The 13,179-nt window shown below is 40.4% G+C and overlaps 1 protein-coding gene across 3 annotated transcripts in view; it reads left to right on the forward strand.

The window, feature by feature from the left end:
* Positions 1 to 13,179, forward strand: part of Mcm9 (minichromosome maintenance 9 homologous recombination repair factor) — a 72,251-nt gene that overhangs the window by 46,243 nt on the left and 12,829 nt on the right. The window contains exons 8-9 of one of the 3 annotated variants that reach the window (XM_052751330.1): positions 34 to 208; positions 3,498 to 3,619. In XM_052751330.1, the coding sequence (XP_052607290.1) occupies positions 34 to 208; positions 3,498 to 3,619 (297 nt within the window). Of the gene's footprint in view, positions 1 to 33; positions 209 to 3,497; positions 3,620 to 12,116; positions 12,250 to 13,179 lie in introns of all 3 variants that reach the window. The other 2 variants (XM_052751328.1, XM_052751327.1) reach the window with 2 other exon arrangements.

Raw genomic sequence — 13,179 nt, forward strand, 5'->3', positions numbered from 1 at the left:
ATAAAAGTTAATGTAACTTCCTTGTTTTATCAGGTCTGACAGTAACAGCTGTAAAAGACTCAGGAGAATGGAATTTGGAGGCTGGGGCCTTGGTGCTTGCAGATGCTGGCCTTTGCTGTATTGATGAATTTAACAGCCTCAAAGAGCATGACAGAACCAGCATCCATGAAGCAATGGAGCAACAAACCATAAGTGTCGCTAAGGCTGGGTAAGCATTTCTGTTCTTTAAAGTCTGTGGAAGGAGAGAGATTATTCAGTATAAATTCAAGGAAAATGGGAAGCTTGTTGTTATGCTCAAGGGGTTATCAAGTATCACTCTCCAAGTGCAAGGTTTTTCTTACTAGACTATAGAAGTGAATAAAGTATAAAAGTAGACTTTCTTAGTATACTTTTTTCTATGTTAGAGACACCATGACCAGTGCAGCATTTAACCGAGGGCTTGCTTACAATTTCAGAGGGCTAGCCTGTTATACAGGGAAGCATGGTGCAAGGCAGGCAGGCATGGCGCTGGAGCAGTAGCTAAGAGCTTACATCCCGATCCTCAGGCAGCAGGCAGAGAGAGAGAGAGAGACAGACAGACAGACAGACAGACAGAGAAAGAGAGCAAGACTGGGCCTGGAGTGGGCTTTTGAAACCTCAAAGCCCTCCCCTAGTGACACACCTCCCCTGTCAAAGCCACATCTCCTACTCCTTCCTAAACAGTCTACCACCTGGCTTATGGGGCTGTCCTCATTCAAACCACCACATAGACTGACTTAGCTCAGTAGGAGCTATTTATAGCTGTCCTTCAACACAGGACTCAACTTATTCTTTCCATAAAAATGGTGTATGTTCTCAGGGCATATTAATTATTAGGGATTTTGAAAGATTCTTGGAGTGTAATTGAGATAAATCTAGTGAAGTATCTCCTAAGATGATACCTGAAAACCATAAAGCTTTAGAAGACCAGGGAGGCACACTTTGCTTCACTTATCAGAAGGTAATGCTGTTATGATGTATCTTCCCAAACCATTTTTTATAGGCTCCATGCTGCTCCCGTTAGAATTCTAACTAGAAGTTTCTTTTTATAAGTTGATAAGCTGATTTTAAATTTTACAAAGAAAGACCTAGAAACTATACATCAAAACAATTTGGAAAGGATAAATATGGAAAAGCATATGATCCAGCTCTCCCTTTCTTGGGTCTGTACTTAGAAGAGTCATATACAGTGAAGATACTTACACACCCATATTTATTGCTGCACTCCTCACAGTCTTTGGAAATGGAAGTCCATCAACAGATGAATGAATGAAGAAAATGTGCTACCATGTACACAATGGAATTTTATCTAGCCATAATGAAGAAATGAATTATGACATTTACAGGAAAATGAATAGAACTGTAAATTGTTGGGTTAAGCAAAATAAGCCACACTCAAAGTCCAGTACCACATGCTTTCACTTATGTGGGAAGGGCGGAAGAAATCTTACCAGAGTAGGAAGGGAAAAGATGGGAAATGGAAACCATGGGACATGACAGCAGAGAGGACTGTTTGAAAGAAGGAGGTAGACAGCAGGAGGGACGTGGCAGGGCGATGAGGGAAGGAGACATTTAGTGTAACCGATAGATATGGTGGAGAATAGAGAACCCCATGACTTTGTATGTCAACGTAGAACTAATTTTAAAAGAGATTTATGTAAATGAAATAAATATGCTAGAACAATTTGATATCCACATGCAAAAAAGGACTTGTACAAACATGGTTTATAGCAGCTTATATAGACATGATTCCATCCATATATGAAATTCTAGAAAAGGCAAAGCTGAGGAGAGATCAGGTCAATGTTTGCTGGGGGTTAGGGAAGAGAAATGACCACAGAAAGACATCTTAAAGGGGTGACATTTTCATATTGTGTAAATTATACCACAGTGATCCTTATTTCTAAAAGCATGGGAACTCAAGAATGTGCCCCCAAATCACTCTGTCAGGTTGCTGCTGAGGTTTCTGAACACTTCCTCTTCCTGATTGGTGTCCGTGTGTGAACAGAGTTCACAGCTTCTCTAGTAAACCTACCTAGAAAAGTACCACATAAGAAGAGATTGAAGGAGGTGGAAGGAAGTATCGCGATCTGAGACACTGGGAGGCTTACCCACAGTTGCCCTGTTGTAATTGAAATAACATCTCCCAAAGGAAATACTTCGAAGGCTAATTTCCAGATTGGATTTCCTTGTCTGAGGAGAAGAAGAGGAGGACTCCCCTTAGAGTATTAGAAATGTTTGTTGCTACTTCTGGGCAGTTTTTCATTGTTTCTTCTATAAACTAGAACAGATATCTAACATGTATTATGCAGTTTGCCTAAGCAACAGCTTGAACATTCTGTTTTAATGAATTGTTCACTGGGGCTTCCTGCATAGATCACCACACCCTGGGCACAGTGAAGATGGTCATTACAAAAATATTTGTACTATGGTTTAAGGTAAAATCCCCCATGTGTTTCTGACCTGTCTTGACTTCTATCCAGTGTTAATACTTCCTTGAATGGAGGCACTCACCACAATTAGTATTTTAGCCTTCTGGTCTTTTTACATTTTCTTAAGAATTTTTACTTTTACAAAGCAAGTTAGCATATTTATTTTGTTTAAAGAGTATTGTAGGGATTGGAGCAATGGCTCAGTGGTTAAGAACATCTGCTGCTCTTCCAGAGGACTCAGGTTTGATTCCCAGCACCCATGTGGTGGCTCACAACTGTTTGTAACTCCAGTCCCAGGAGATCCAAAGTCCTTTTCTGGCCTTCAAGGCATCAGGCACGCAGGTGGTGCAAGGATGAACACGCAGTCAAAACACCTATATACATAAAATAATAATGTAAACATTCACAGATCGATGCAGTTTACTATAGTCAAGGAGTAATAGTTCAAGGATCACTGTTCTCTAGTTATTACAGCTAAATTGGGTCTTATTCACTCTTCTTGTGTTGATAATGTTTGTGCTCCCCCCCCCATAACTATTCTTGGATTCATAAATGTGGGGGGGCCTACCCATTTCTCTGTGGGAGGCCCAATCCCACTTTTTCCCCAGGGTACTCTTGAGGAGGGAGGAGGGAGAAATATATAGATAGAAGGATAAAGGGGAGAGAGACAGAAACACAGGATAGCCTCGGGAGGACCTGGATCTTTATCCACCGGTCCCTTCTGTTTATTCTAAAGGGCTTTTTCTAAGAATGCCAAGGAGTGAAGCAAAAGACCTCCCGCTAGCACAGCCAAGTGCAGACCCTTCCAATCACCTGGTAACCACACACGTGGTCAAGCAATCCCCTAATGCAGCTCTGCTGGGTAAAGCAAGCTCCAATTTCACTAGGAAACCTTTGTGGGCCTCCACACATAAAGACATTTATACTATTTTACTATTATATGTATTTTAAAAGACTCAATTCCTAACATTGCCTAGTATACAATTATGTGTTTTATAGATTTGATTTCTCTATATTGAAAAGGATTCTTTTTCTTTATTGATTTAGTGAAGATAATTGTAATCAAATTATGACAGCAAAGCTGGAATTACTGTATTCTCTGAATTTAGTAACTTTTCCAGTCTATTTTCTGGGATGGAAGGATCCACATGTTAACATGCATCCAAGAGGTAACTGATTTTGATTCTGAGCATTGTGTTTATAGTGCATGCTGACCTGGAATTCTCAGCTGGGCTTAACGTTTCTCATACCTTAAATTTTAAATTTCATTGAAAAACAGAACAGTCATTACAGTGAGGGTTTAATCGCTTCACATTTTCCTTACAAAGGAATGGCTTGAAATTAAAACTCCCAAGCAGAACAGATATTTCTAAGAGGCCAAACACCTTTCCTCCCACATGATGTTTTTCTTTAGTTTTCTACAAAATCACTTCCTCTCTCATCACTCAGAAGCAACCAGTATTCAACATGGACAACAGCAGTGGGTAACCCTTATTTAAAATAAAGCACACCTGAATTGTGGATACACTATAGAAAGTCACAATGGTTATTGTAGAGAGTACAAGTTCCTACCTCAAAGACGGCTGGCATCAATGGTAATCTAATGGGTTTTTGACCTTGTGGAATAGGCCTATCTGTCTCTATTCTCTGTAAATAAATGCCACGGCCCTTCCTTCCACGATCTTCTTTTGTTGTTGTTTTTTCATTCTTTTTGTTTGTTTGTTTGTTTGTTTTCAAGATAGGGTTTTCTGTGTAGCCCTGGCTGTCATGGAACTTGCTCCATAGACCAGGCTAGCCTCGAGAACTCAGATATCCACCTGCCTCTGCCTCCCGAGTGCTGTGGTTAAAGGTGTGCACCACTACTGTTGGCTGTTGTTATTTTTTTTAACATTTTGTGAATAATAGAAATATGCCATTTCCCTCTCCCCTTTCTTTCCTGCAAACGCACTCATGTACACCCACACTCCTGTTCTCTTCCAAATGCATGTCCTCGTTTTTTCATTAATTGTTGTTTTATATGCACACACACACACCACCGCCGCCGCCGCCGCCGCCGCCGCCGCCGCCGCCACACGTACACACCCACCTGAATACCTACATACAGTCTGCTTAGTCTGTATGTTATTTCTGTGTGTGTGTTTCCAGGGCTGACTGTTTGATATTAGATAACTAATCATGTGCTGTTCCCTGGAGAAAAGCACACCTCCTGCTCTCGGCACTCCCTAATCGCCGACAGTTCTTTGTTGAGGGTTGAGGCCTCCTGAGCTTTTCCCCAGCCACGTTAGCAAGTCTGTTGATGTCATCCTTGTTCCTGTCATGTGTGGGCAGCCATGATGGTGTAGCTGCTGCTGACACTAAGTTCTTCTGAACTTGAGGTATGCATATGTCTACTTCCTGGCTCAGTGCCTGCCATACAGTCAATGGAGAGAAGCCACAGCTACTGGGGTATGCTGTTTTATTCCTAAATATGACTACATACACGCGACATAAAACTTACCATCTCAGCCATCTTTAAGTGTGTAGCTTATTCGTGCTAAGTGCCCTCCCATACTTAGGCACTGCTTTGACATCTAGCCAATATGCTCTTGTTCTAGAAGGGGGGATACTTAAGGACTCTTCAAAATTACTTTAAGTGTATATGTGAAGGTGTTTACAGTATTCTCCATATTTCTGCACTCAGTTGAGTCTCCAAAATACCTTCATAGTAATTGCATCAACACCATTATATTAATAAATGAAGAAAAATTATATTCAGGCTTTCTTTGAAGTACTTTTTACTTCAAATTGATTCTGCTAAGGGTATATATTGGTAGAGTTTGTATAGGTAGTGTGTCAATTGCTGAGAAAATCCATTGAAGGACTCACTTTGTCTAGAGGCTTCAGTTTCTGTTTCTGGCCAGGTCAGCTGGCTCCACTGTTTCTGTGCCTGTGGTGGGACAGAACAGCCAGGCAAAAGGCGGGGTAGAGCAGAGCTGGTAACCTCCTGGCACTCCAGAGGCTCTTAGTCACGCCTGAGGTTTCTACTCCAGTGTGGGCTGTGGAGTTGGGTTAGCTGGTTTCCATTGTCTTTTGTTATTGTTTGGGGGTTTTTGGTGTTTCAAGACAGGGTTTCTCTTTGTACCCCTGGCTGTCTTGGAACTCACTCTGTAGACTAGGCTGGCCTCAAACTCAGAGATCCGCCTGCCTCTGCCTCCTGAATGCTAGGATTAACGGTGTGTTTGCATGTGCATTGAAGTTCATAATATTTTATCTTTCTTAGTTTTAGTTTTAATTTTAGGGGTTTTGTTTCATAGATTTATTTTCCTTGATTATCTATAATGTGTTTGGAGAATAATGTTGAAGCTTTGATACAAAAAGTTTTTATTATTCCGTGGGAACATAGAAATCCAATGCTTTATTTTTTTGTAATTATTGTTTGTGTTGTTTGTCTTATATCATCAACTTTTGTTAAATATTTTAACATATCATCCGTGCTTTTTCTGAACTATAGTTATAAAATAATTAGAAATAATTGAATAATAACTTTGAAGAGCTCAAATATAGAAACACCATTAGACTTGTTCTAGCCTCATACCCGTGCATGCAACTTGAATTAAACCTGGTGACTCAAAAAATAAAAATAAATTTTAAAAGATGTGAAAGTAGAACACCTTGTTGGAAACGAGTTTAGAGGGAGTGCGAGGGGTAAGAAGCAGTAATGAGTGAAGCTGATCAAAATACATTATGTATATGTATGAAATCATTAAAGAATTACGATTTTTTTTAAATCTAAAAGTTTCAGGTTATAAAAGACTGTGTATCCTTTAGTATCAAAGGCTAGGAAGTTTAGAGGATATTTACTAACAGTACAGAAAAGACTTTCCAGTGACTGCAGCTGCCTGGATGTTGGGTAGGTTGACTATAGGATTATGAAAGTCTTCAAGTTTAGAGAAGAAAAATGTATGTAAGAAATTCAAGTATTGCCGGGCGATGGTGGCGCACGCCTTTAATCCCAGCACTCGGGAGGCAGAGCCAGGCGGATCTCTGTGAATTTGAGGCCAGCCTGGCTACAGAGTGAGTTCCAGGAAAGACGCAAAGCTACACAGAGAAACCCTGTCTCAAAAAACAAACAAACAAACAAAAAAAGAAATTCAAGTATCTAATGTGGTCACTTAGAACATAACCTTTAATGTACCGCCTATGAGGCATAATAAATTATGAACTAACCTACAGATTGAACTGTAGCTTATTCAGCTATTGGCTGGTTTTCTGTAGAATATAGACATAAAATGTGGTTTTACATATATGATGAGATGTAGAACATGCTGTATTCTAGACAGAGCAAGTTCAGAAGCCAACATCAAATGCTCCCACTTTTAGTGATCACAAGAATGCAGTGGACATATTCAGAATTGCTGTAACAATGAAGTAGAGAGTCCAGAGCTAGCCTGGCTGTATGAGGTTCCAGCTCCATGGTTTGCTATTTGGACATGTATCTTATTGGGCTTCTGTTGCGGTGATAAAACACTATGAACAAAAGCAAGTTGTGGAGAAAGGGGTTATGTCAGCTTATAGTTGTAATCCAGTTAGCATAGAGGAGAGTCAAGGCAGGAATTCGAAGCAGGAACTGAAGCAGGGGCCATGGAGGAGGAGTGCTGCTTACTGCCTTGTTCTGCATGGCTTGCTCAGGCTGCTTTTTTATACACCCCAGGACCACCTGCCCAGGAGTGTTACCACCCACACTGGGCTGGGCCCTCCCATATCAATCATTAATCAAGAAAATCTCCCGAAGACATTCTGGTAGGCCAATCTACCTAATTGAGGGGAATTGAGGTTCCTTCTCAAAAATGACTCTAGCTTGTGTCAAGTTGAGAGAAAACCTAACTGTGAGCACATACTACTGGACTTTTCTAATAGTGAACTGCCATTCTGTACCATGATTTGGGGTGGGATTTTGTTAAAGTAGATGTAAAATGGCAGCTGTATACCTCATTGTCACTATAGTCCCAAAAGTTTATTCTTCCCCAGTTTACTCTCTCATTATCCTTAGTAGTGGAGCTTTCCTTCCTGGATCCACTGGATACCTTCAAGAGAGGTCCAGTTAGGTACTATCATTCTTAGTAAAAGGTGTATATCAGAACAGCCCCAGGGCCCCTAAGCCGCTTATGAGTTGGCATATCTTGGTCTGGTGGTAGTCTCTGATCGGTCAGCTCTTCCTCCAAAGCAGTCAACACAGAAGAGACTGGTGGTATATGCTTGGTGAGTGGTCCAGCATGGGGCCTGTCCAGAAGGGTATTGAGGACAAAAGATCACCTAAGGAATATACCAAGAATGGGTCATGAGGCAAGTTCTAGAAAATAGTAGCTGAGGTATGCAGACAAAATGGCCTGATGAGTTCTTCTCCACAGGACTTCAAAGGCTGTAAGGACATAGCTATGTGTGGCTAGTGCTTGCTATCTAGACTCTCGGTTCAGGCTGCAGTAGGTCTACAACTTCTCCAAAGACTATGAGTACTTCCCAATTGTGATCATACTGTTCGTGTCTTGATTCTTCGTAGTTTGTGCTTTCGTTGCGACAGTAGCACAGCGACGTGTGGCCCGGTCACTAGTGTTTTTCTGTCATCGATGTCGTGGTGAGAGCCAGTGGAGGCACTCCTCAAATGCCACTGTAGCTCACTTGTTCATTTCTATACTACTCATTCTGCATCACTGAATTATTTAAGGAAGTTGGATTTGCTCCAACAGTAGCTCATCTAGTATTTTTGGTTAACAGCTTTTAGAGTCTTAAATTCATTACCTCTAACTAGAACCCTGCTAGCCTTCCTAATGCAAAATGTCAAGTAAATGCCAAATGCAAAACTCTTTAGAAAAAAATTCTAGAGATCTATGGCATGACACAATATTAATTGGCAGCAGATAAGATTAAGTGTGAACGCCGGGCGGTGGTGGCGCACGCCTTTAATCCCAGCACTCGGGAGGCAGAGCCAGGCGGATCTCTGTGAGTTCGAGGCCAGCCTGGACTACCAAGTGAGTTCCAGGAAAGGCGCAAAGCTACACAGAGAAACCCTGTCTCGAAAAACCAAAAAAAAAAAAGGAAAAAAAAAAAAAAAAAGATTAAGTGTGAAAAGGAATAATCACAAATTCTCTAAAAATTAAAGTTACAACTACTTTGAATTTCATTCTTAGGAAAACACTTACCTTGTCTTTATTCCTTGGTTCTAGCACTTTCAAATGTGATCCCATAGGGTATGAGTCTTTCAGCTACAACCATCATTTATATATTCTGGCCCTGTCTCTGGAACCATCGCAGATTTTACCTTAAGATGGTCAATACCTTTCTTACAGCATCATTTTCTAGAACTCGTGAAGAATCTGTGTTTGCTTTCTTTCTCCCTTTCTCATCTCTCACGTCACTTTAAGTTGTTGATTCGGAAAGGACTTTAATTTGAATCATGATCTCTCTTAATGACGTTAGTGTAGACTTCTCAGAATCTATCCTGCCTACAAGACTACAGGGAATTTCTCTGAGTTTTTTTTTTTTTTTAACATATCGCTTTGTACATACTAAAGAGTAATAATTCTTTTCAAAATTAAGAACTATAGACTTAATTGTTCCATATTTCTATGCTTATTACCCAAGTTACCTTTTGCATTCAGGCTAAACATTATACACTCTTTTCACATGATGGGCACATAAGACATAGCAAAGCTCATACATTTCCCATTATAATTGGGAATTGTTACAAAAGTGGGAAGGAACCAGGTAATTTCTGCAATGTAAAGGCTTATTAAAATGAGAATATAAACAGATAAAAATACTCAGGAAGTCTAGAGTTCACAAAAATGTAAATCATGTTGGTAACCAAAGAGAACCTTCTCAGTAGATGTTGAGGAAGACCAACAATTCATTCCTTGCTCATGTTGCTTAAACCTGCAACCTTTGGGTAAGGCAGTGCCATCTGGCCACATTACCCATACTGAACTCAAGCTCTTGAAAGTAGGGCTCCTCCTGCTTCAGATTCTCAAGTAGCTGGGACAAGCATAGCACTGTTTGTAACACTGGAACACTTCGCATGTGTGTGTCTTAATACCATCAATGTGTTTTTTATTTTGTATAGTTTGATGGGATTTTGGGGGAATCCTGCTTTGTGCTTTGCAGCTGTGTTTTTTTCACGGGGGTTCTCTTAATATAGGAATGTGAGACAGTCTAGAAACCTTTATGTGAAGGTTGCATCTCAAACTGGTTTTTTGAACTGATGCTTTTGCTGTTGTGGTTGCCATGCTGAAAGGGTCTGGACATACTAGAAAGGGTTTTACTCTCTTTTAGTCAAAGTGAACTGACTTCCCCAGGAAACAGTAGTTAGCACACTAGAGAGTTATTTGTTGCTTACGTCAAACACTAATCCCTCATAACCTCATCTTAACCTGACACCTCCCAAGGGTCCCATCCCCCGTTGACATCATGCCCGATATTAGGAAATTAATATGTGAATCCATTCTCCCCACTCCTGTGTTGGGAGGGTGTAAAATGCAAAACAAAGCCTACTGACTTGTCTTACGGATATGATTCATTGTTAAATACAGTCATGGTGTTATGCAGTCATCTCTTAACTCTTTGTCTTACGGACTGAAACCAGAACTCATTGACTTCATTTTGCTTCCTGCTAAATTCTACATTTGGTGTCTGTGAGCTTGTTTACTCTCGATACTTCCTGTAAATAGTCCTATCATTTTACTTCCCATGATGCCCTCCAGTCCATCTGTATTGTAGCTTGTGTCAGAGCTCCTTTAAGTTGAGTATCTATTCTTTCTTCTGTGTATACTTAGGTTGTTTCTGTCTCTCAGCAGTTGTGTTCTGGCTGCCAGAGAAGTGGGGTGGCATCAGCTGCTTGACTGTGGCTATCTTCACGTCATTTAAGTAGAAGATTTCACAGTCTAAATCACTTTATACCATTCAGGCAGTTGGCTGGATCTCTGTGCTTCAAAAGCTTCTCAGTCTTGCCTTCTGTCTGGGCTTTGGCATAAGTATTCTAAACCTCAGTTTCTAAGCTGCCTTTATTGTCATTCATTTCTTCTGGAAATCTGCTCAGTTCTTTCTTATGGTCATTTCTTTCCTGTGAAAGAAAGTTTATCTTGTTTGTGTCACTGTCTAATGCAGGGTGAAGGAGATGGCCCTGTTTGACCCAGCCCCTCAACACAGTCTCCTTCCCAGTGTGACTCTGACTCGGGGCTTTGTCCTTCCTAGTTAACAAAGAAAACCTAGGGAGGATTGTGCAGGAAGGCTGTTAGAGGCTAGAGCATACACCTGAAAGTATTACATGCTTTGTGTTTGTTTTATTGATATTCTAGCAGACTTGGTATTATATATAGCCCTTCTCAACTGTGAAAGGAAATGGAAAATACAGTCTTACTTCATTGCCAAGGGAAAGAAAACAAGATGTGGTGAGGATACAGGAATCACTCCATGGGCTGGAGCTAATCTGGAAGAAGCAACATACAATAGTTATGAAGGCCATGAGTAAACGTGGGGATTAATCTAGAAAGAGGTGTAGGGAAAGTGATGGGAGGCCATCACACACACACATTTCTTGAAGACCTGTGAAAATAACATGTACAGTCTACTTATGATTTATAGAATATGTATTACTTTGTACGTAGGAAAATTAAACATATGGATGAAATAAGTGGAAAAGTAGCTTTCTTAGAATCTGCAATGTTTAAAGCTATTGCATCCTTAAAGCTATTGCAGAAAAATGTGTATATCAGCGTCATGTTTCAAGACTGTGCAAGCTATGCATATAAAATAAATTGAGTTTTATAAATACTAAGCCAAGTGAAGCTTAATTGTTACTTTTTAAATAATGTCCATTATTGAGCAGTGCCAGAGAATGTAACGATAGTACTAAATCAGTCCCTTGAGGGACATCAAATGTAGTACAGAAAATAGGACAAGTAAGTAGATGCCTGAACGTGTCAGGCAGATCAGGATCACAGCAGTGGCATGTCTAAAGTGAGTTGGCTCACAAGGACACCGTCCAGAAACAAAAGAGCCATGATCTTTGGCACTCAGCAGATGTTGGTTTGAGTCTTAGAGCAGCTGCTCTCGGGAAACTTACAGAAGTTTGTGTCTCTGGACTCGGCTCTCTTTATTTCCAGGCTAATACTAATAGCTAACATCCCGGGCTTGTGGTAATTAGAGATAGTGCATATAGTGTTTAATATTATAAATAATGATATTTGTATTACTATCACCGAAGAAGGTAGAGTTCTTCTAGGATGGCAGTGAACAAATGTAGCTCATGTTTGCTGTCACAGGGCTGTGACTTCTGAGAGGCAGGTATCCCACTCTAAAAATGGTCACAAGTGCAGAACACACACATACAGATAAAAATGTTATGCTTTTGCTATTAGTAAATGTGGCACATTTTCGAGGATTAATTAGCTTCACAGTGATACATAAATTAAGCTTCATCCATTCCTGTCACTCTGCTGCTTTCCTTAGGACTGTGTGCCTTTTACTAGACCATGCATTATGCTGGCACCCCACTCATCTCTGTGAGCGGTCCTTTCCTGTCTAATCTACCCACCGAGTCCTTTCATAATTGCTCCTCAAAACTCTGTGTCAGGCTGCTTTTAGACCTCTTCCTGAGTTCTTTTTCCTCCTGCCCTCTTCTTCTTTCTTATCTAGAATAATAAGGAAAAGCCAAGCAAGGTGGTTCGTGTCTGTGGTCCCAGCACTACAGAAGCTAAAGCCAGAAGATCATCCTGAGCTTGAGTCTGGACCTGGCGTGGGTTGCACAGTAACTTCAAGGTGGTGGGAGGTGGGTAATTCCTGGTGTCAACTTTACCACATCTGGAATTAATTAAAACCCAAGTAGCTGGGCACACCTGTGAGGGATTTTTCTTCATTAAATCATTTAAAGTGGGAAGACCAACTTTTAATCTGTATCTTTTGAGGTGGATGGTCCACCTTTATTCTGGGCCACACCTTCTGGTGGCAGCCTATAGAAAAGACGTGGGAGAAGGGAGCTCTTTGCTCTTTGCCTGCTGGCCCTCACTCTCAGTTCACTGGCATTAGATCCGACTTCTTTGGGATTCTGGTGTATATCAAAGAGCAGCTGAGACATCCAGCCTTGTGCACTGGACAACTACTGAATTCTTGGACTTTCCAGTGGTAGATAGCCACTGGAAAGAGCTATCTATTATCTATTATCCAGGACCACAGCCTATAAGTCACTCTAATAAATCTCATATATATATATATATATATAAAATATATATAATATATAAAATATACATATAATGTGTATATATATATATATTCATTCTATCAGTTCATTCCTCTGGAGAACCCTAATACAGATTTATTGATAGATGGATGATTGATAGATGATAGATAGATAGATAGATAGATAGATAGATAGATAGATAGATAAAAAGTCAAACAAAATAAGCAAATACATAGGAAATTTGTGCTTCAACCATTTCCCAGTATCATCCTCTCCTTCTACCCTCCAAAGCACATAGAGCCTTCCAATTAATAATGTCCAGATGGCTTGAAGGGTCTGTTCAAAAGCTGCTTCATCTCATTTCTCTGATCATCTTTTCCGTCTAGATAGGGCATACATGCTTCCTTATTTTCCCTATAACTTTAACCATAGAGAACTTCCTGTATGCTGCCTTGAGTTAGTAGCCAGGAGACTGTGGTGTCCTTGAGCATCGTGGCCATGCTTGGTTTAATTTCACACACC

Source organism: Peromyscus californicus, unplaced genomic scaffold (genome assembly GCF_007827085.1).
Source record: "Peromyscus californicus insignis strain IS unplaced genomic scaffold, ASM782708v3 Scaffold_22__1_contigs__length_63687245, whole genome shotgun sequence".
Classification (NCBI taxonomy): Eukaryota; Metazoa; Chordata; class Mammalia; order Rodentia; family Cricetidae; genus Peromyscus; species Peromyscus californicus.